Raw genomic sequence first — 23,803 nt, 5'->3', positions numbered from 1 at the left:
CAGATTTAAATCGAATCGAATCGAATTAAATCGAATCGTGGATCGAATCGATTCGGGACCTTGTGAATCGGAATTGAATCGATTCTAGAAATCAGTGACGATACCCAGCCCTAATAAGAACATGTTTAGGAGAGTGTGAATTGTGAGCTCAGCTTGCAGCACGAGGCTGAGCACCTGTGCATCAGAGAGCCAGGTGTTCACCGTATTCTATAACAATAATAGTAATAACAATAGTAATAACTGTTACTTAGTAACACCTTATAAGTAACTGATTACCAAAATCACTGTATGTATAATAACATCATAGATTAAAATGTGAACAACACAGACTCAAACATTATGTGTTTTAAAGATGGTGAGAGTCGACGCTGCAGGAGAGTGCACGAGCGGCCAGTCAGCTCAAGGCTCTGAAGCACCATCGATTAATCGAATTCTCAGATAAGAACTACTTCTGTGATAAATATTCAGAAGAGAAAAACACAGGTCTTGCAAAATGACTCTTTACACACCATATTAAAATAGAAAACATTTTCTTAAATGCAAACATAAATAAACCTCAAGTCTCTTATCAAAGGTCAATATAATCTGTATGAAACTGAAACCTAAAACGTGTACCTTTACTCTGTGTTCTTGGAAGGTTTGTGACACTGTTTCATCTCCTTGATGAGCCAGATTACATTTGGTTTGTATGTATGTATTGGGTGCATATGTGTGCAGTGAATGACCGAGTTTGTGTCTGTAAGCCTTTAAAGGAGAATGCGGTGTCTGCGAGCATATTGGCATTGTGACGTTTGTCCTGTGCTTTGATGCAAAGTGCCTGTGCTGCTGAGAAGACATGCTTTGATGGTGCGTCGTTAATTAATATTAATAATAACAATTCATCTGCAGGTTTTTCTCTGTGTAGAACAAACAGCGTTGGGCAGAGCAGCTACAAACTTCCTTTTCTTCCTCTGGTAGTTTGTCGATCAGCTGCTTTGATGAAGGACTCCCGCTCGCTGTTTCCCAGTAAAGGTTTTAATGGTGATCACAGGAACATATACTGCTTTGGGCTATACAAACAAAGTTTTTTTACTGTATTGTTGTGGCTCCGCCTCTTGTGCAAACAGACTCCGCCTCCGTGTTAAACTGTCCCAGCATCATCAGGACTGCGTGGGCTGAATGTGGTCAGACTTTTTATCCACACGCTGCTCCTAAATGTGTTTCTACTGCAGGTCTGTGAGTGCTGCAGAGCTGTGCATTAAACGAGGATTTCATATAATCGAGTTATCCGAATTACTCGATGAATCGTTGCAGCCCCAGTTGATATTAAAACTCTTCAGATCCAGGATCTGCTGCCAATCAGCAGCCGCTCCAACTCAACTCTAATTATGAGGAAATATGAGCGACAGGCGGGCGATCGAGAGACCGCAGGGTGGAGGAGAGAGAGGGGAGGGGTAAGATGGGTGTGCAATGGACAGAAAGGACAAGTGAGAGAGAGAGGCGGGGGGACATGACCTTTAAAAAGTGCCGACATGCAGGAGAGAGAGAGAGGGAGAGAGTGACAGAGAGCGCAGTAGGATCTATATGAGTCTGTCGATCGCCCACCGCTAACAATAGGCGATGTAAAGTGCCTGTCAGCACACACACAGACCCCCGATCAAAGAGCCATCGATCACACATACACACAGTTATCCCTGCTTGATCAGATACTCACATGCAGCTGCTATCTCACACTCACTTAATGACACTGAAATATAAGGCATTCTTTCAAATTAAAAGCATCAGTGAAGTCTGTTAAACTTTTTGTTCTCCAAGGGTAGCTTTGCATGATTCAAAGTTCTGAATAAGTCTCCTCAGCTATGTCCAAATCCAACTGAAACCCATGTACTCTGATTGGCCAGTATCTGGAAGGTTATTGAGGGTACAGAGCGCATAAGCACATGTACGAGTACGTGTTGGAGCCTGAATGGAGCCTGAACATCCTACATACAGCAGGAACATCATGATGTTGGTAAATAGTTTGCTCAGCAGGAAAAACCGAGGTTGGACTTAGTCTTTCAAGTACACAAACACATGTTGCTGCGTGCAGCGTGTCCCTGAAATGAGCTGTAATGTCAGGTAACGATTAAAATGACTGCAGCCTGCACAGACTCCTGTTCACACACTGGACTTCATTAAAGTGCGAGGGCTGTGGTTGTGATGCTTCACGGAAATACAGTTGTAGAAGAGTAACATGTTCCTCCACACAGAAACACGCAATTTATAGAATGATGGTACCTAGAACAGTGGTTTTTGGTGTTGCATTGCTGCTGATGTATTTGGCTTACCGTGTCTTCTTCAGGGTCTGTGTTTCTGCCCTGAAAGTGCCAAGTGGTGTTTTTTTAAGTGCCGTCCATTTTTTGATTTGATTGAGCAGCCATAGAACTATTTTGAGCTGATAGCGCCGTGAGTGCAGTGGTGTTCAGAAGATGTTTGCTCTGAGCACTTTGAGCTCAGGCTTATTGGAATTGTTCAGAAAATAGACGCTGAGAGCAAAAGTGAGGCAGCCTGTGGGCAGACCTTTGCAAATCATGCTGTAAACAACACCTCTATGCTGACAACACTGTCCTTTACTGTTCAGTGGTGCTGTACATTGTGGTCTTTAGTGTTGCTTTGGATGGCTGAGAAACTGAATTTTAAATTTCACGTGACACCTGTCAGCACATTCGGCAGGAGAACTAGCTCCTTCAGAACAGTAGATGATAGAAGAGAAGAGAAAAGGCCTTTACTGTCATTGTACATGTACAACGAAGTTGTGGGTGCTTCACACCGACTATGCCGGAATAAAATATAAAGCGTATAAAAGAAATAAATAACAAAAATAAGAGAAAGGCACACAATAGAGGACAAAGTGCTCGGAAGCAGTGCAAAGAAAAAAAGGACTTCTTAGAGTCCATGTGTGAGTGTCCTGAGTGATGAGGGTTACTCAGCCTAGGACTGGGCGATATATCGAGTTTTTAAATATATCAATATATTTTTATACGAGATATGAGATGTGATAATATCGTTTATATCGATATAGTCTATGTTACGTTATAATTATACTTGTGGAACCGCAAGTTTGCCTCTTTCATCCACTTTTGTCTCTACGCAACGTTACTCTGCCTCGCCTCTCTCCTTCACTGAACACAACTCCTCCCCCTCCATCACTTCACCTGCAGGCAACGAGAAGATGGACACGGCAGCTATCAAAGAGGAGCTGGTCAGTAAAAAGAAAACATTTGGAGATTACCATTTTAGTGCTGTCAGCGTTACTCTCGTTAAAATGACCTTAACGCTGTAACTGCATTAATGTGGCAAATTAACGAGTTACCGCGGATCACCCTGTGTGTGGGGCTACACGGCGTAGTGTTTGTTAACAGTCTGAATGGCCCAGGGGAAGAAGCTGTTAGTGTGCGGAGGTGTGGGACCTGATCGACTAGTGGGTCAAGCAGGTGGTGGGCGGGGTGCGAGGGGTCACCTGTGATGGCCCTGGTTTACCTGAGATGATTTTTTTCTCTGGGCAGATGGAAGCAGCATCCTATCAGTGTTGAGATCATTATAATGCTCCTCAATATAAGCTGAGGTTAGACCATCAGCCCTGGCTACTATTTCGCTCCAGTTACTTTTACCATCGCCCTAAGGAAAGCGTTGCAATTTTACTCAATGTGAAGCTGAAACAAAAAATATGAAGGACAATGAGATTTCTCATTTTCATCCTTTAATTTTGAATTCTACCTCCAGATGTTCTTGTTTCACTCCATTATTTGCTTTTCATAGAAATAACTTTATTACTTTTACTTTTTCTTTTTTCCCTACTGACAAAGTTTTTCTATTCGGCTGTATTATAAATGAAGTCTCTCTCAGGCTGAATGAACATGTATACACACACACACACACACACACACACACACACACACTATTCAAGTACATTAGCTTTTAACTGATAACCTGAAATGCCTATTGCGCACACACACACACACACACACACACACTGTAGACTCTCCTGCACTCTAATCCATAAGTGATTCTTCCAGAGCCGCATCGCTGCAAATCTGCTGACCAACACAAAGCGCGCGCCTGCACACACACACACACACACACACAGAGCGAAAGGGTGTGTGTGTGTTTGTGAATACATTTGTGTCTGTCTGAATGTGTCTGTGTGTGTAAGTATATGAATATATACTGTACTTATAGAGTGTGTGTGTGTGTGTGTGTGTGTGTGTGTGTGTGTGTGTGTGTGTGTGTGTGTGTGTGTGTGTGTGTGTGTTTGTGTGTGTGTGTGTGTTGCAGCAGCATTAAAGCAGCTCTGCTTTGCTGCCACAGACACTTTTCTTACTCCTCACTTTACTCGCATTAGAAATATTAAATGTAGACAAAGCTGAAAAATGTTTTTCATCTCATCTCCTTTTATATTAATACAATACACACGTTATTCTCAGTACATCTCAGTACATTTTATTCATACAGCCAAAAGTTACACATTTGTGTGAGTGATTTCTGTAGAAAAATTTATCCAGCCTGATGAAACCTGTAAATGTCTCAGATTACAGTGGAACCTGAAGGAAGCGCTCCATCCTCAGGTTCCTCCGCAGTCGAAGCGAATTCGTGTAGAAGTTTCTGCTGATTTATGTTAATGTTCACCTCATGAGTCCGAACTCTACAGCTTTTTATGTTCTTCTTGATGAAGCTGTTGTCATAATTTCCTGTAGTTATATATTTGTGATGTTTTGAGCTCTCGGGGCCACCGTACGGTGGCCAAAGAATATATGTATGATGCTGAAGCAAACCTGGAAGGACACCTTTACTTCAGTGTAAAACTCAGCTGACGTCGGCAGATTCTTGCTGCGGCCCTCGTTCTCCTAAGCGTTCCCCTTTAAGAGCATAAAAAGAATTCATGCATTTCTTCATTCAAATAAGCAGCTGTGGGGGAGTGACAACAGGCGAACATCTGCATCATGCAGGATCAAATTCAGACTCCAGCATGTTTGGATGAGGTGGAAGATTACAGGAAGCAGAAATTACGATTTGCTGCCAAAGGTCACCTGATCACTTCAGTGTGTGTGTTATCAGGAGTATGTATTTCTTTTCTTTTTTTCTTTTTCTTTTGCCTGTCCCGTTTGGATCTTTAGCCATCAGAATTGTTGTCTTAAGGCCAAGAAAGATGCCAAGTTGATTTACTTTACCGGGTGGATCATCATGGCCTTGCCATATTGGTCCATTTGATTGACCTTTATTATAATTATGTATTTATTTTATTTTCGTTTTTTAAAGACGGGACAGACATGACTGGGGGATAGGACAGGGAGAAAGAATGAAAGAAAGAGAGGGAGAGAAAGAAAAATAGAGGGGAGAAGAGATGGTGAGAAAGGGGGGAAGAAAAAAAAGAAGAACAAACAAAACACCTGGATCACCTGTATGGAGATAAAAAAAAAAAAAAAAAAAAAAAACCAGAAGAGAAAACGAACAACAAAGAGCAAAATAATAAAAACAACACCATCACAATAAACTAGATAACAGTAGATGCAAAATATTACATGTTATTGTTTTTTTTGTTTTTGTTTTTTTTGTTTTTTAGTATGTATTTCAATGAAAGTGTTCCCGGTGGTAGGACATGGTGCAGAAGTAGCACTGGGAGTCTCCGTTTGATGCCAAAGAAAAGATAACAAACTTCTTCTGGTTCCTGCGTGCTGAAGGGGAAGTCTCAGGAGAACCTGAGACCAGGAAACCAGGAGCCTGAAGAAAATTTTAACATGTAATGTGACAGGCAGTGTGGAAAAACAGTGAGAATGAGGCACAGGAAAAAGGCAAAGTCCAAGAAACAGTCCAAAGATTAAAAACAAGGAAAGAACTCCGAACATGGCAATAGACAGAACCTTACTTGAAGCTTCACCTACATCACCATCACCCCACAGCACTCTTTGTGATTATATGAAGAATCATTTCTGGTGTGGTTCTTCTTTAAATGGAGTGAACACACACACACAAACACACACACACGCGGGGGTCTGCAGGGGTGACTGAAGCCTATAGCTCACCAGAAGATGAGATGTGGTTGTGGTGGAGGGGGGGCTGGTGGGGTATTGAACAGAGCGCGCACGCACACACACAGCGGGTGACCTTGGCGTTGTGCAGCCATTACACAATTCACTGGCAGGCCAATCGAATCTCTCTCTGTCGATCAATATCCTATTAAAGCAGCACACAAAGAGAGAGAGGCCGGCCGGGCGAGCGAGCGAGCGAGCGGGCAGGTTAGTGTAGCGGCCGCGGTCACATGTAATTGGTCACTTCAGTGTATTCCTGACTTCTCCTTCCTCTCTCTCGCTGCGATGTGTCATTAAACTCTCACTCTCTCTTCCTGTCGTTCTTCCTCTGATCCTCCTCTTTCTTTTTTTTCTTTGCTCATATTCCTCCTCTCTTTCTTCCTCCCTCCGTCCTCTCCCTCGCAGTCTGTTTCTGCCGCTCTGTACAAACCTCACCTGAGCGAGACATTACAGCTGCGTTTATGAGGGCCATAAGTTTGTGGACAGTAACTTGTGTTTGTTGTGCTTGTTGAACTGACAACAGCGAGGCGTCCATCTGTCACCAGAATTCCTACTGGTCAAAATTTAACCAAAGCAGTGCTCCTCAGGAAATAAGAGCTGCTGGTTGCTGAGGGATGAGCATAAAATTGGGATCAGCATAAAATTGCTAGGTCTAGTTAATAGTTTTTTAAGGGTTATTTAATAGGAAAAAAAATATTACTGTACTCATATACACATACCAGCTAATGTTAGCCTCAAGTTTCCTAAAAATCACACTTTCCCTCTGACAAACAGTTTGATTACATTCTTATATTGTATGAGAGTTTAATCACTAAGAGTCCAACAATGTTAGATCCACTTCAAAGACCATTTCATTATGACCATAACAGTAGCTAACAGAGGCCAACGGCAGCTTACCGAGGCTATTAACAGTTAACTAAAGCCCCTTTTCCATTAATACCTACTCGGATATACTCACCTGGTTTTCCATTACAATCTGGTACTACCTAACGTTCGTGGTTGTCGTCATAGCAACGCATCCAAGCATCCCGCAATGTAATTAATATACGACATGATTGCTACAAAAAAGGTGGATGTCAAGTAGGGCTGCACGATTAATCGTTAGAAAATCACGATCTCAATTCATACTTATGTGCGATCTCATATCCAAATGACAACGATTCCATCCAAAAAATAAATAAATAGCCGGCGACGATTGTACCGCATTTTGATCCGGGACGTAATTTGCATGAAGACAAGCGCTCACTCTTCCTGCTCAACAAATGACAAGGGCAGAGCCTTATACCACGTGATACTGGATGCTAAAATTGGCAGGGAAAAAACAACGGAGAGCACGTCAGAGATGATGAAAAAGTGACAGGAGAAAATCCGTCCCGGTCAACCACCCAAACATCAATAACAGGAACCTTATACAGCGCTTCCCTATACCCGTCGAACTCCCGCAGGCACAAAGAAATTACGGAGGCTATCACTTATCACCTGACCAAAGATATGGCTCCCATCAACACTGTGCAAAATGAGAGATTTAGGAAAATGATCAACACCCTAGACAAACGCTACACAGTGCCGTCCCGCAACTATTTTTCTATTGTTGCACTACCTGCTCTATACACGCAGTGTCGAGCAACGGTGGAGACGGAATTTCAAGCAGTACAACATTTTGCGGCAACCACAAAATGTGAGACATTTGTTGTTTTTATGTTTGTTTATTGTTTTTATGTTCAGTCTCAACTGTTACGAAGTTGATGTGCAGTTAATAAGTGCAATAAATATTTTAATAATAAATATTTAAATAAATATTGGAAAAGAAAATCGTGAGAGAATCGTGATCTCAATTCTAAGCCAAAAAATCGTGATTCTCATTTTATGCAAAATCGTGCAGCCCTAATGTCAAGGCAAGAATATATCTGCTGCTCGGTCTGTGGCTTTTTGTCATACTCGGGGAACACGGCGTTGTTTTTTGTAACCGTTTCCTTCATTGGTGAGTTTCAAAAAAGGGTGGTTTTATTTTTGTCAACATGACACTCTCATGACTCATCGAGTGACGCTACTGTCCAGCTAATCGGTGGCATGCAGTCTGACGATGTTACATTTTAGTACTGACTAAGAACCCTGGGCAAGCAGGTACTAAAAAAGTACTTGGTAACAGGTACTATAACCTAATGGAAAACCCTGATAACTGTTGTGAACCGTGCCAAGTCGATCCGAGTAGGTACTAATAGAAAAGGGGCTTAAGGCTAACACAAGCTAACAGTACCTAACTAAGGCTAACTACAGCTAACTTAAGGCTAAGGGTAGCTAAATAAATGAGGACACTTCTCACCCTGCATTGACAGCTGAGGTAAACAGTGGACTAACAGCGTTCCACAGAAAATTCTCGGGGAGATCCGTCTAGGTGCGGCTGTTCAGAATCAGAATCAGAATCAGAATACTTTATTGATCCCTGGGGGAAATTATTTTTTGTTACAGTGCTCCATTTTAAACGTTATGGGGTAAACTCAAAATGTTTTTGATCTCTGTTAGCTGACATGTTAGCATGTTTGTCCTACAGAAGCTAACATATCTAGAATTATGCACTTGAATTGGGCAGTGTAAGAAAACGGAACTCGGTTGACTGCAATCTGTAATCTACTGACATCTAGTGGTGAAAAATGTTACACACTGAAAGTTTAAGATTTGAAAGGTAATTCAAGCATGATTGTGTATGGCAATCTGTTAAATTACTGCAGGTGAAGGGACTTCTCAAACCTGGTTTCTTTACATATTAGATTTAAAATGCTGATATTTGTGTTAAAATAATACGATCTCTACATTTTCATAGTCAGGGGATCTTTTTAAGTGAATCGATTAAACAATGGGTGTTCCAGTTATTAATTGTGCCTAGCAAACTAGCACGTGGGTGTAGCACAGGCTGTAAAAGGAGCTGCAGCTCACTCTGAGTCTCTTTGATGTTTTTAGACACTTGTAACCAGCTCTCTCACACACACTCACACACACAGATGCATGAGTGGAGTGCCAGCAGTGCACCTTGGCACTGAAACAGATTTCATGAAAACACACACACACACAAACTTCCTGCCAGTGTGTCAGGAGAGTTGATATTAGACGTAAGGATGTTGGGGATTACAGCTGATATGATGGCTTCACACACACACAGTGCAAACACACAAACACTCAAATAGATAAGAAGGCAGATGACCCACTTGGCACCTTCTCGTACCTTCGTCTGTCTCACTATCGCGCTCTCTCACACACACACACACACACACACACACACACACACACACACACACACACACACACACACACACACACACAGGATGAAAGATGAATAAACCTGGAGGCCTGCATGCTTCAGACTCCTCCTCCTCCCTCCCCTGCCCTCTGCCACACACACCTGGTGGTGTGCCAGCAGCAGATGGGCACCGTGGCACAAATGACACAAAGATGTTTGACAATTTTAATAATAATCACAATAATAATCATAATAATGAAAGTGTGAATTGGAACAATAAAACAAAGGGAACAGCTGTAAGCGATCAAAGAGGTGCCTTTGCGAGTTCTCACAGAAACACGATGAAGATGTGCTTTAAAGGGGGGTTACAGTAGTAACCACTGTATGGCGAGTGACCTGAAAGCATCATTAATACAGCGAAGTTGAGCCGAAGCTCCAGCTGGCAGACGTCCAGACAGCAGAGCACCGGCCCCCGGCATTCAAATGCAAGAAGTAAACACAGAGCAGCTTCATTACTGCCAGAAATCTAATCAGCAAGGATACAAATCAACCAGGAGCAGCTGCAGAGTGCTGCCAGCGCCCTCCACAGGCTGCACACGTCAGTGCAGCAGTGCCTCTCAGACAGAGCCCATCAACACCATGTTTCAGCTGTCATCTCATTTATGATTAACCATTAACATCTCAGAGGTTCACCCACAGCCTCAGTGAGCACATGCAGCAGATTATCCATGATTGGCTGCTTTTATATCCTTATCTCTTTTTATTCTAGAAAAAATCAGCTTTTCACTGAATTTCCCAGAGGAATTATTAAAGTTCTATTTTTATTCTTAATATTAGATGGTACACCATACTTTGTGTCTACTGATTATCTTTATTTTTACCACTTTGGACAGTTTCAGTTCAGTTCAGCTTTATTTATATTGCACCAACAACAGTCGCCTCACGGCACTTCATATCGTAGGGTAAATATCCTACAATGATACAGAGAAACCCCAACAACAGACAACCCCCTATAAGCAAGCTTGGGAGACAGCTGGAAGGAAAAACTCCCTTTTAACAGGAAAAAACCTGGCGGAGCCAGGCTCAGTGAGGGGCGGCCATCTGAGAGACCAGTTAAATTTACTACTATCACAAGGGCTTATCCATTATTTTTAACAGTTTATGCAACTAGTAAAGGAGTCTAGGACTTGCTTATGATGGCTGTTTTAACATCAATGATTGTTGGCGATCTCCATGTTACCATGGAGATGTTTAAAATGTCTAAGCATGAGTTAGCTTAGTGAGCGCGAAGCTTCAGAAAGCAAGTGAACAAAGTGGCGTACGATATAACATGTTCTCAAGGTTTTCAGCAAGACTGCGATAACGAAAATAATCGAGTCTATAGGGGAGTTTGGGATTTGCAGTGCATTATGGGATAAGTAGTTCCTTCACAGTTAAGTCACTCTCCACACGGTTTGGTAGCTTTGCCTTTTTCAACTCAAGACTGGCTTCACTGAAAGCTTCACACTCTTTATGAGTTTGTAAAACCTCAGAGGAGAAGTGAACAAGAAGTTTCCGTCCAAAACTGGAGTCATAAAAAAGTGGACTACAATTATTAAATTACAGGGTAAGTTTACTTGTCCTCAGACGTAAAAACACAGAACAGGTCGACTGTTCGTTACGAGCCGTGGCAGTCACAGGAAACTTGTACGTTCTTTATTTTTCAGTTTTTAAATTATCTTTGTTTTTACTTCCTGCTCCCGTGGGAAAGGAGTTTAAAACGTCCACACACGAATGACCAACTCTCTGTGTGTGTATATGTGTGGGTGTGTGTGTGTGTGTGTGCATGTGTGCGTGTCTCAGGTCAGCCCTATCTCTACAGGGCAGAGAGAGAGAGAGTGATAGATAGGTGGAGCGAGATCACGGTGCTGAGCTCAGCAGAAAACTCCCCACCAGATCCTGTCAGTCCTCCCCCTCCCTCCTCCTTCTCCTTTCATCCCATCACACCATCATGCTATCTGTCAATAAAACGATGAAGAGTAGGGATGAGGGTGTGGGGGGGGGCTGGAGGCGAGGGGGTAGATGGATGTCCGGTTTTGAAGCTGATTGCTGCCTTTGTTCAGCAGGATTTTCAAATTGAAGCATTTGACAACAAAGAGCCGGATCGCTCCCTCGCTCCCTCCCTCCCTGCTTTAACACGGAGAGCCTCGCAGGGCTTTGTGGAAGAGCTTCTGTCCCCCGAGAATAGGATGGGGGGGGGCAGCAGAACATGAACACATCAGAGAGGAAGAGGGCCACAGCTTGTTGTTGTTGGTAGATGCTAATGTTGCGTGCTAACTGCTCTCATATACAATGATGACATAAACTCCTGTTGTGAGCTAATATTGAATATGTAAACAGAGACAAGCGGTGCTCGGCTGCTCGTCAGGCTGTTTGTTGGGAGCAGTGGCTTCAGAGTCTCATTTATAAAAGCGACTCATTTTTGTCTTTTTTTAAGGAGGGCAGTAATTTTATCACCTCCTGAGCCAATTCATCTGCCCGCCACAGTTAACAGCTCTGAGCTGAACAGAGTCCCACTACTGCACACACAGGTGGGGCAATTTTAAATGCATACACCTGTGCACTTACTGGAGTGTTTAACGAGGAGCTAAACAACAACACCTGTCCGCACACAATCCCTGCATCATGCGCTTCAGGGTGAGCTCAGAAAACGTTCCCTGGAAGCTGCAGGAGGATCATATGTCGAAGCTAATCTGCTGGTTCTGCTCGGCCAGAAAATCCCAGTGACTGATGCAAACACACAGTCACTCAGAATTTCTCCTTAAAATATTCTCCCAGGTTATTGGTGCTTTAACGTGGAGTTAATCTGGCTGTTCAATCAGTTGTGTTTTTGAAACGCAGGAATATTCACACGAGACATCTAGCGGGACTATAAGTGAAACTTATTTTCAAGGTCTGTCCCTCTCTTGTCCTTCACCTCCATCGGCACCATCTCTCCGTCACTTTACAGTTTTTGTTTTAGAAGTGCAGATTTAGCACAGAGGTTTCTGTTGGTCTAGTTTCCAGGGGAGAGGAGGTCCAGGATATAGCCTAACCCCGTCACTGGAAGAATGTGATAAAACTTATGTTATGCTTGTGGCGTGACGGGCGGTCAGATGTCCAGTGACGCGTTGTGTTGCAGCATCTCTTCAGGCAGGAGGAAACACATTTAATAAGAGTCAACCTTTACTTTTTAAATGTGCACTTTGGATGATTAGAAGCTTTAGCCTTCTTTTCTCGTGTGCAGCAGCTTTATGAGACAGTAACTGCTGCCGCAGCAGGCTTTCATTGGAGTGTCCGTACTCCCATGAAGTCTCCTTCACTGCTGGAAGTTTCTTGTCTCCTTTAAGGAAACCTGAAAGTGTCAGTGAGGAGCTTTCACAGCTTGTCCTCCTGATTTTTATCAACATGTTTAATGCACCTTGTTCAGCCTCCAGGTGTGTGTGTGTGTGTGTGTGTGTGTGTGTGTGTGTGTGTGTGTGTGTGTGTGTGTGTGTGTGTGTTCACTGGTTATATAAAAATGTCACCGTATCCGTACTGACACTCTCTGTCTGTCCGTCCATCAGCGCCCATCGCAGCCGGCACCGGGCCAAACTTCTCGCTGGCCGACCTCGACAGCTCCTCCTACTACAGCATGAGCCCAGGAGCCATGAGGAGACCACTGCCCAGTACCTCCTCCTCCAGGTACACACCAGCACACTCAGCACCTCCTCCTGTTGTTCATGTGACAATTTATCAGTTTTAATGACTGCAGTCAATCAATCGATTGACTAAGGTCAAAGTGTTTCTCAAAGAGGGAAACATGCGCGTCATAGAAAACTCTAAACAATGATCCAATAAGTGCTTTTGTAAAATAGAAGAAGTAGAAAACTGATTCTATAATATTTCATGGAGCACCTGTAATAAAATAAATGGGACGCAGAGTCTGTGCAGTGACTCGCAGCACCTGCGCCCTGTTTAAATAACCTTTGTTGAGCTGTCAGCGGACAGAATGGTGAGGCGTCAGTGCTGAGTGTAAGCGCCACCTAGTGGCCCGTGGACTGACCTTTCAGCGATGCTGGAGAAGTCGCTTCATCATTGGCCGATGTTCCCAAACCAGAACTCGAGATGGCTTCATTTCGTTTTTTACTTCCAAACATTCAAATCCAGATGGTTTATGTTCCAGCCGTACAGTGCTCAGAGGACACACAAACAAAGAGTTGGTTGGATTTGTGAAATGAAATGACTGCAATGGACAGATGCAAGGATGACGACGGTCACACCCTCGTGCAGTGCACTGGATGGATGCTGTATCACAGACACGATAGGACAGCTGTCAGTATTTCACTAACTCACCTGCAGGGTGTGTAGAGTGTAGAGGCTACGGCAGCTTTGGTCTGTGCATGAACACTAACTGTTTGTTCCTAATGTGGCTTAATGTATGTTAGAGCACACACACACACACACACACACACACACAGCTGATTGGTTCTGATCTGACCCCCTAAAACAGCCCTTAGAACACATGTGTCAAAGTCAAGGCCCGCGGGCCACATCCGGCCCGGCGTACATTTATATCTGGCCCGCGAGATCATTTTATATAGATATATTATTGTTATGCATGGCCTGGCGATAGGAGGTGCTAATAATATACAAACAACAGATCCCATAATGCAGCGCTGCAGCCTCCTTGCCGAACGCTAGGCTATTTGGGAACATTCCCGCGTCAATCAAGTCAAACTTTTGTTATTGCGAAGCTAGCCGCTCACAATGGTGGAGAGAAAAGTTGACTCTGAAAGCAGAGCCTTTCAGCGCCAGTGGGTGACTGACTATATGTTTACAGACATTGCTAGTAAACCCGTGTGTCTTAATAGTGTTGCTAATGTGGCTGTAATTAAGGAATTTATTTTAAGACGGCACTACGAGACAAAACATCAGGATAAGCTGAAAAACCTAAATGCAGAGAAGAAACTACAGAAAGTAGAAGAGCTAAAGAAGAATCTGACATTTCAGCAGACTTGTTTTCACCAGAGCAAAATCACAAAGTGAAGCTGTTGTGAAAGCAAGTTTTATTGTAGCAGTGGAGATAGCCAAATCAGCCCGGTACCACTGTAAAGAGCTGCATGATGAAGGTGTGCGACGTCTTGTGTCCAGACAAAATGCAGATTTTGGCAAATGTGAGCCTGAGGAGAAATACGATTGCTGATGGGGTTTGTGAGATGGCCACTGATTTATAAACACAGTTGTGTGAAAAAAGCAGAAACTTTATCGCATACTCTCTTGCTGTGGATGAAAGTATAGACATGATGGACATTGCACAGCTGGCCATCTTCATCCGTGGAGAGGAAATATTGAACATTAAATCGATGCACGGGACAATGACAGGAAAAGACATTTTTTAAAACGTATGTCAAAGTGTAACAAACTTGTTGGACTTACAACAGATGGAGCGCCGGTGTTGTGCGGTGAAAAAAGCGGACTAGTCAGCAGGATGCGAGTAAAGATGCAGGAGGAGAACTGCACTGGTGGGTTAACAGCATATCACTGCATCACACACCAGGAAAGGCTGTGTGGTAAAATGGAGCATGTAATGATCACCGTAACACAAACCGTAAATTTTATCCAAGCTAAAGGTTTAAATTACCGTCAATTTCAGTCTTTTATGTGGGAAATAGATTCAGTTTGCCGACATGCCATCATACAGAGGTCCTTTGGCTGAGTTGGGGAAAAGTTCTCAATAGAGTTTTTGAGCTCAGCAAGGAAACCTGTCAATTCATGGACATGACATGTATGATGCGGTGAAGGCATTTCAAGTGAAGCTGTCACAAATGCACCAGTGCAACTTGCCTCACTTTCCCTGTTGCCAAGTAATGTTGAACCAAATCAGCGCACTTTGCTGAACTGCACCTGTGCAGATTCAGATGGAGCTGCAGTGTAATGATACACTCAAGGGAAAGTACGACACTGAATGGCCCGCACAGTTTATTAGTTCCACTCCTGAAGCAATGCTCCGTCTACATGCGGCTCCAACCTTGTGTTTGCTTTCATTTATTTTTTTCTGGGGTTTTGGCAGCATGTTCATATTTCTAACTTGCATAATTTTGACAGGATATATTTTTATGAAGAGCAAAATATTTAAAGTTAAAGTTTATTTTTTTAAGTTTATTTAATCTGGAATAACATTCCTGTCTGTTTTTATTCATATTTGTTTAAAAAACATTGTTTTAGTGTGTTCAATAAATGTTTATCTTGTTTGGCCTGCGACCTAAAGTGTGCCTTGAGTTTTGGCCCCCTGTGCAATTGAGTTTGACACCCCTGCCTTAGAAGGTACTCACAACTCACTGATATCCTCACAGTGATGGTTTAAACTCAAATGATTATACAAACACACTCTCTCTCTCACTCACACACACACACACACACACACACTCTCTCACACACATATGCTTGCAGGGTTTGCCCTGACCTCTTCTCTTAAATCGATGCGGTCGCAAAAGTCGTCTGTCTGCTGAAATACCTGCCCTGCAGCGCACACGCACGCACGCACGCACACACAGTTAGCTGAGTGTGTGTGTGTGTGTCCTCTGTCTTCTACACCCTCTCCCCCTCTCTCTTCTCTGACTCCAAACACATCTCCAGAGACCTCCCACACACACACATTACCACACACACACACACACAGAGATCGCTGTGAGGCAGTGAAGCAGATCCATATGGAAATATTTAAGTCTTTACTAATGTCAAAGACCCTCCATTCATACAAACACATCTCAGTGTACAGGCAGAACACACACACACACACACACACACACTGTTAATGTTTTAACTTCCTGTTAAACAAACAGATCTGGCCAGTGAGGTGTAAACCTGCTGTCTGTGAGTCGTTGCTCTCATTTCTCAGGCTTAAACCTTAAAGTAAAGCAAACAGAAAATGTGTGAAATGCATAAATAACTGCACAAGTACACAAAGACTACAGCTGGGTTTGGAGGGTAAAGGAGGACATGTAAATTTATGTCTTACAGAAAGGTATGAATTCAGACTTTGTCCTTCCTTTTCTTCCTGTCAGGGATGCTCTGGTTTATCCAGTGTGAGCATCCATCAGATGCTGCTGTAAGTTGATGCCTGAGAGTCATTTAGTCCACGGGACGTGTACGGTTTGATCTCATGTCAACCCTCCTCGCTGCTCTTTTCTTTTTACCATAAAACGCCACATTGTCAAAGTTCACATGGAGTCAGCCAATCAGTGATGTCAACAAATGAGCACTGGACTCCAGTGAAAGCAAAAATGGCCTCCATGGAAAAGTTCAAGGAAAACACCACTGCTAGCCAAGAAGATCACAAAAGCAAACTGCAAACAAACATCTGGATGATCTCCGAGACTTCTGGGAAATCTTCTGTAGACTGACAAGACAGAAGCTGAACTTTGTGGAAGGTTTCAGTCCCATTACATCTGCATCAAACTAACAGCTTTGTTCCCTTAATGAATGAAATCATCATTTAAAACCTGCACTCTGCATTTACTCAGGTTCTCTTTATTTGATGATCTGAAACATGTGAGTGTGACCAATATGTGGGGAAAAAAGAAATAAGGGAGGGGCAGGTAGGTGAGATTGAACAGTTGGATGTGTGGGAGGGAGCCTGATGTGCTGGTCTCAGGTTTGGGTGGGACTTCAAACAGCTGATAGCAGGAATCAGAGGGGTCTGTGTGGGTGTTTAGGACTCCACCTGTTCTCCGTTTGAGCTCTGAGCTGGAGAACAGTGGGGTTAATAATGGGAGGAGTCACCAATGCTGCTCTGTCTCTCTGCAGCTCTGCCAAGAGGATAAAGTGCATGGAGGAGGACGTGGACAGCCCGGGGGAGGAGTCCTACTACCCAAGCCAGGGTCGGTCTCCAGGCAGCGGCAGCCAGGCCAGCAGCTGGCACGACGTGGAGCCAGGTATGTAACCACACCCCGAAACGAAACCCCAGCCGCCTCCTCTAATAACAGCCCCGCCATCTTAATACCCCATCTGACCCCGGCCCTAACACTCCCCCCACCTCCACCATGCAGACTCTCGTCATCACACATCCCAGAGCTAACCTGCCGCTCCAACGCAGCCCAGCGGAGCGATGCTACCATGGTGCAGTGTGCAGTTGGTGCTTCCAGCAGGGTGTGTGTGTGTGTGTGTGTGTGTGTCTGTGTGTGTGTGTGTGTGTGTGTGTGTGTGTGTGTGTGTGTGTGTGTGTGTGTGTGTGTGTGTGTGATTTTTTTAATGTTTTGTCAGAGTGTGATCTCTCGACTGCCTGTCTCATAAAGAGGACGTCACAGGTTTGATCCTGCACACTTGCAGAATCAGATCCAAAACAGTCACATAAACAGGAAGCAGCCTCCAGCATGCCTCCGTGTAGCTCAGTGTGAATCTGAACAGTTCAGAGACACAAATCTGTTCAGTGAGCCTCACGAAGCCGAGAAAGGGGGGAAAAATTTAATTCGCATTAATATGTCATTAAACTGTCATCTCAGAAGAAATCCATGTTTTTTAATTTGTCTTATAATTATTATAAATTAGTCGATTCATTCTTCACTTTTAATTACTTTTTCAACAGTCAGGCAGTTTGTTTAGTTACCCTTAGTTACCTTTAATTTTTGTATTTTTACGTCATATTTTTAAATATTTCTTTGGTGGGTTTTTCTAGATAGAGAAGTCAAATTATACATTTAAATTTCAAATGTTTTGATATAATATAAATAATAATCTGGCATTTGACAAATATACAAATATCAGTCAAATAAAATATATTTTAATACAAAAAGTCTTTACGTTCATTTTGACATTTTTATTCAGTATTTTTATGATATTTTATTTCAGTGAATGTTGCGTTTTTCAAATATATTTATAGATATTCTTTGCGTGGCTTTTATGGGTTAGAATGATTTTATATTTTGTTTGCCAGGTGTTTGTTTGCCATTTTGTTAAATGGGTTGGAAATTTATTCAGTTACATGTTTTAGTTTTTATTCTTAATTCAATTTTACATGATCATTTATTTATTTTTAATGTTCGTTAAAACTATACTGTAATTGTTATTGAACTTATTAAAATATTTAGATAGAAATTTTATTCTTGCATTTAAAAGATGTGAATATCAATCAAATATAATGTTTATTAATAATATTAGAATAAGAATATTATATTTTTATAATTGCTATTATGAAGGTATTTAAATTTTCTTTCTGTTCTCTATGTTTCTTTTTTTTTTTAATTTCTTTAAAAAACATTTTTTAATAATATTTTGGAAATTCGAGCAGACCCCCGCGAGTACCCGGTTCGATTCCCAGCCGAGCGACCATCTGCTGCATGTCGTTCTTCTCTCTGTGCTGTTTCCTGTCACTCTCTCTGCTCTCAGTCTTTTGAAGGAACAAAAATGTCCAGGAAGATATGTGCAGAATAAACTGCTTTCCTAATATAAATTCATTTTACAGAGATGTTTAGGTTTCTGTTGAGTATTTCTATGATTTCAGTACAATCAAATCTATTTTTAAAGCAGGTTTACAGCTACAACAGAAGCACGTCCACTCTGGTTCATACTGAATTATAAATCACAGGTTAGCTGTCTCAAAGGAAACTAAAAATATTTTATTTTTATTTGCGTTAGAAAAAATAGAAAATTGCTTTAATTCTCAGTTATTATTTATTATATTCAGTTCATTGCATTCACATTGTTCCAGTGCATTTTTGGTTTATTTTATTTTTTACTTTCATTTTTGCAAACTCAGAGATTTTGTAGTTTTATTTTGGTAACCATGTTCTTAAACACACACGCATACACTGATTATATTTATGAGTTCCTTCCTCTTCCTGTCTCCTCTTCCTCTCTCAGCCGGTGTATTCATGCTACTTTTCCTTTCCGTTTCTTTTCTTCCTTTCCTCCGTCTTGCGTTGGAAAGCTGGATATAAGCTGCGTGGCTCTCTAGCTAGCTCTTTCATCTCCCGACAAGGTAAAGACGTCAACACGCCTCCTCACTTCCTGTCTACATGTCTGTGAAACCGCCTCCTCCTCCTTCTCCTCCTTTTTGTCTGAGTTTCCGTCTCGTGCCCCCCTCAACCTCCTTCACCTCCCCACCGCACTCCACCCAACCCTAACTCCACTCACCTGGCAGCATGCTGATGATGTCACTGTGGCACGTCGATTTTGTTTAGTTTGTGGACGAGAAAACCAGCTGGATGGACAGCAGGACAGTTTGTGTCTGTGTGCGAGTGTGTGTGTGTGTGTGTGTGTGTGTTGAATGTGAATATGTGACATGGTAACGAGTAAAGGTGTTGTTAGTTTGTGTATCAGGAGACGTTTGAATCTGATAAATGACCAAAACTAACCACAGATTGTATATTAAAGATGGAAGGTAACTCAAACTGGTTTTCAGTGTGAGGCAGCCTAATGGCTGCTGGATGAGAGGGTGGAGCTCTAACTTACTGCTAATTAGTAACATCAAAACCCTTGAATTTCACTCAGCAGTCCTGGAGCTCCGCCTTTTTGGACGCTCTGCTAGTACAGGAACCTCACAGCAGCCAAGTTATTGGTCAGTTGACGTCATTATGACAGTCCAGAGGTCGAGTTCGGGTGAAGCCGAGCAGACAGCTAGCGGCTACAGCCACCTGTGTCACCATCCACCTGTCAATCAAAGAGGCCACACCCCTAATTATTATGAAGGGCAATATTATCTAGAGACCAAACAGTTTCTGGATTGTGTTGTATTGGACAAAGGTGGATGAAGATGGAGTTGCCAAGCAGAAAGAGAAGAGGAAGACCTCAGAGGATGTTCATGGATGTAGTGATGGAGGACATATTGGTGTGAGAGAGGAGGATGCTGGGAATGATGGAGGCAGACGATCTGCTGTGGAGACCCGTTAAAGGTCTCCACATTTAATTAAATGGTTGTGGGTTTTTATGTTTATTTTATTGTGTTGTTCCATTTTCATTTTGTAATGTTTTACAGATTTTTATTTGAAATAACATGTTTGGTTAAATTATTAACTGGGACACATTAAATAATGGCTAAATGGATGATGAATGAATGAATCATAATCAGTGATGGATTGATGGATCATGGATGGATGGATGATGAAGGATAGATGGATGGAGGATGGATGGATGGATGATGAAGGATGGATGATGGATGGATGAATGATGGATGCATCATGGATGAATGATGATGCATCATAGATGGATAAATCATGGATGGATGACGAATGATGGATGGGTTGATGATGGATGGATGGATGAATAATGGATCACGGATGGATGGATGGATGGATGGATGGATCTTGAATGAATGATGGATGATTAATAATGGTGGATGCATCATGGATGGATGATGATGAATGATTGATGGGTGGATGGATAATGAATGATGGAGGGATGGACGATGGATGGATCAATCATGGATGACTGATAGATTGGATGGATGGATGGATGGATGGATGGATGGATGGATGTGGAAACAGGATGAGGAAGAAGATATTGAACAGCCTCAGTTCCACCTGACAAAACCTCTTCGGTCCTTCATCACACTCACAAACAAACAACCCCCTCTGCCTCTTCCTCCTCCTACTGCACCTCTGCCCGTCACTACAAGCCCCACCCCTTCCAGGTAGACCACAATCTGTGTTGTTCCCTCTGTTCACAGCTCGTCTCCGAGCTGTGGAACAATCGTGTGTTTGTGCTGATAATCAGCCATGCAGAGCCTTATTTGCAGTAAAAGTACTTCAGAGTAAAAGTACTCCATTACAATAAAAGTATTGCATGTAGAAAGCAGCCAGCCCGGGTTCAAATCTGACATGCGGCCCTTTGCCACATGTCTCCCGCCCCTCGTGTCACTCTTCACTCCACTGTGTAATAAAGGCCAAAAATAAAATATTTTAAAAAGCTGTATTGAAGATGATCACTGTTGTTCCTGTGATGAACTAATTCAGCCTGAACTGCATCTATCTGGTAGCTATGGTAAAAATTAAAATGTGAGCAGTCAAGATGTTCCCGTCTGCTGAAGCTTATTAAATATTTCAAATAAAAATCATCACATGTAAGTGTGTCTCGATATTAACGGCAGCCAGGTTATGTTTGTTTTTATCCCAGCTGATAGCGTTTCACACTGCTGAGCTGACAGGAAAGAGAAACAGCATGTCTGAGTTTCACGTCTCTCAGAAAACTGACTTTTTATGTTTGAATAAAAATGCTGCCGGCTGGCCCATCTGACACACAAAGAAATAAAAATAAATGATGGGCTTTAGATCATCACTCACATTCACATTTTTATTTGGTTTTGTGTGTTTTTATTTATATATTTTGTTGCACACTTTTCATGTCGATATTATTATTTTTATAAAATTTCAGGCTTTTGTTCTTTTTTATATTTTAGTGTTTCATTTTATTTGTCATCATTTTTACTCATGTTGTCCTTTTTTGCTGGTATCTAAAAACTTAAAAAGGCTCAGACACACTAAACTCTCTGACACCTGCAGCCTGTGACTCAATCTCCAAGCCCCGCCCCTGATCTCTAAGTCCCACTCCAAACCACCACCTCCCTCCTCCCAACTCCTCCCCACATTGGAGGTGCATAAAAAGTGTTTAAAGAATCAAATCTGCCATGACCCGCTCCTCCTCATCATGATCATCATGGTTCTTGGCAGGGATGCCGTCACCCGCCAGCGCTCTAAAGAGGTCAGAGAAGTCCGGTTTCTGCGGCACTGCGCCTTCACCGAGCGGCGCTTCCTCCACCTCCTCCTCTTCTTCTTCCTCCTCTTCCCCCCGAACGGCTTTCACACACCATCACCGGCCCGTCATTACCGGGCCTCGAGGTGAGGTCATCCCCAGAAACCTCCCTCACCCGCCTCCCACCACACACACTCACCTCCTTCACCCCACCCCCACCCCCGTCAGTCTCTGTGGATTTTGTCAGGAGGAGGCACCTGTAGACACACACCTATAGGCTGTAGGCAGGGCACTGTGTGTGTGTGTGTGTGTGTGTGTGTGTGTGTGTGTGTGTGTGTGTGTGTGTGTGTGTGTGTGTGTTATGAGAGCATCCTTCCCACCTCACACCTGTTCTTACGTCCCACCCACCCACCACTAACCCGTCTCCTGCTCCTTTCTCGTCTTCTGATTGGCTGAAATAATCTACCACAGAAACACACTTCCTCCTTATGTGTGTGTGTGTGTGTGTGTGTGTGTCTGTGCGGCTGTTGAGTCTTGAGAAGTGTTTTCCATAATAATAATCTGCAGATAATCCTCATTCATCACTTTACCATCTAATCTGGCGAGCAGCTGAAAACTCACAGATCAGCTAAAAAATGATTTTTAAGATGACAAACTTTCTGTGTAGTACAACAGGAAGCAGAGGGGTTATAAAATAATCTGATTTACTGAGCAGCACAGGCGCACCTTAACGATGCGTCATGTGATGCTTTGTCCAACATGAGGAAATGAAATCCTCACATTTAGTGTGATTTGCTTGTAGTTCAGGTCTCAGTGAAGTTTGTGCAGGAGAGCCGATAAAGTCGTCACATTACATGTAAGAAAACATTCCATCTTAAAAGCTGCAACAGCCGTCAGAGCTGTGACGAAGATTAGTAGGCAGCAGGAAATCCTGCAATTTCGCTGCTGAAAGTTAAATGTTTCACTTTTTCGAGCTTCTTATTATTTCATCTGTTACCAATTAAAAGGCCTCAACACCGAACACTGTCACGTCTTTTATTGTGAAAGCTCTGCAGGAACGAGTTGAAGCAAACTCTGAGAGATTTTGAGTTGAGGTGGTTCAGGCATCTGACAAGGATGCCTCCTTGGCGAGGTTTTCCGGGCAGGTCCCACCAGGAGGAGGCCCCGGGGCAGACCCAGGACACGGTGGAGATTATATCTCTCGGCTGGCTTGGGAACACCTTGGTGTTCCCCCGGACAAGCTGGAGGAGGTGGCTGGGGAGAGGGAGGTCTGGGCTTCTCTGCTTGGGCTGCTGCCCCCGCGACCCGGCCCCGGATAAGCAGAAGAAAATGGATGGATGGTCTGAAGATCACTTTTGGCCTTTCTTATCAAGGTCTTTCCTCCACACCCCCTCTCTGCACCTCCAGTAATGGAGTATGGAGTATTTCTGTATTTTCTCCATCCTCACCTCCTTTAAAATTCTTCCACATGTGGTGAAAATGAAGGAACTCTGCTGTTTTAATTCTTTGCCTTCTTCTTATCGTTTATCAATCCACCTCCTGATGGAGAATATCTTCTTCAAGGAATAGTTGGCAGGGGAGAGAGGAGGAGGAGGAGAGGGGTGTCTGAGGTAGTGAAGCGAGGCAATTTGCAAAGTGGAACTAATCCCAGCTCTTTCTTCTGTGTTCGACATACCACACACACCGCTGCTGCAGCGCCGCTGAAGGCAAATCCTCCGCTTTGCCGTCTCGCCCGAAGAAAGACGAGAAGATCGATATCAGAGAAGTTCACAGATTCAGCTGATGACAGGGAAATCACACACTTTCATCCTACAGCTGAGATAGACGCTGAGATGTGGGA

The 23,803-nt window shown here is 43.0% G+C and overlaps 1 protein-coding gene across 10 annotated transcripts in view; it reads left to right on the top strand.

The window, feature by feature from the left end:
* The window catches only part of nfia (nuclear factor I/A), a 150,541-nt gene that overhangs the window by 108,757 nt on the left and 17,981 nt on the right, over nt 1–23,803 (top strand). For 3 of the 10 annotated variants that reach the window (XM_026159087.2, XM_026159085.2, XM_026159089.2), the window contains exons 5-8: nt 12,864–12,981; nt 17,086–17,213; nt 19,205–19,255; nt 21,942–22,109. In XM_026159087.2, coding sequence (XP_026014872.1) covers nt 12,864–12,981; nt 17,086–17,213; nt 19,205–19,255; nt 21,942–22,109 — 465 coding nt within the window. The remainder of the gene's footprint in view (nt 1–12,863; nt 12,982–17,085; nt 17,214–19,204; nt 19,256–21,941; nt 22,110–23,803) is intronic. The other 7 variants (XM_026159090.2, XM_080297157.1, XM_026159093.2 and 4 more) reach the window with 3 other exon arrangements.

Source organism: Astatotilapia calliptera, chromosome 23, assembly GCF_964374335.1.
Source record: "Astatotilapia calliptera chromosome 23, fAstCal68.1, whole genome shotgun sequence".
In the NCBI taxonomy this organism is placed as follows: domain Eukaryota; kingdom Metazoa; phylum Chordata; class Actinopteri; order Cichliformes; family Cichlidae; genus Astatotilapia; species Astatotilapia calliptera.
The sequence above is the reverse complement of the archived record's forward strand: the minus strand, read 5'-3'. Positions and strand labels throughout refer to the sequence as shown.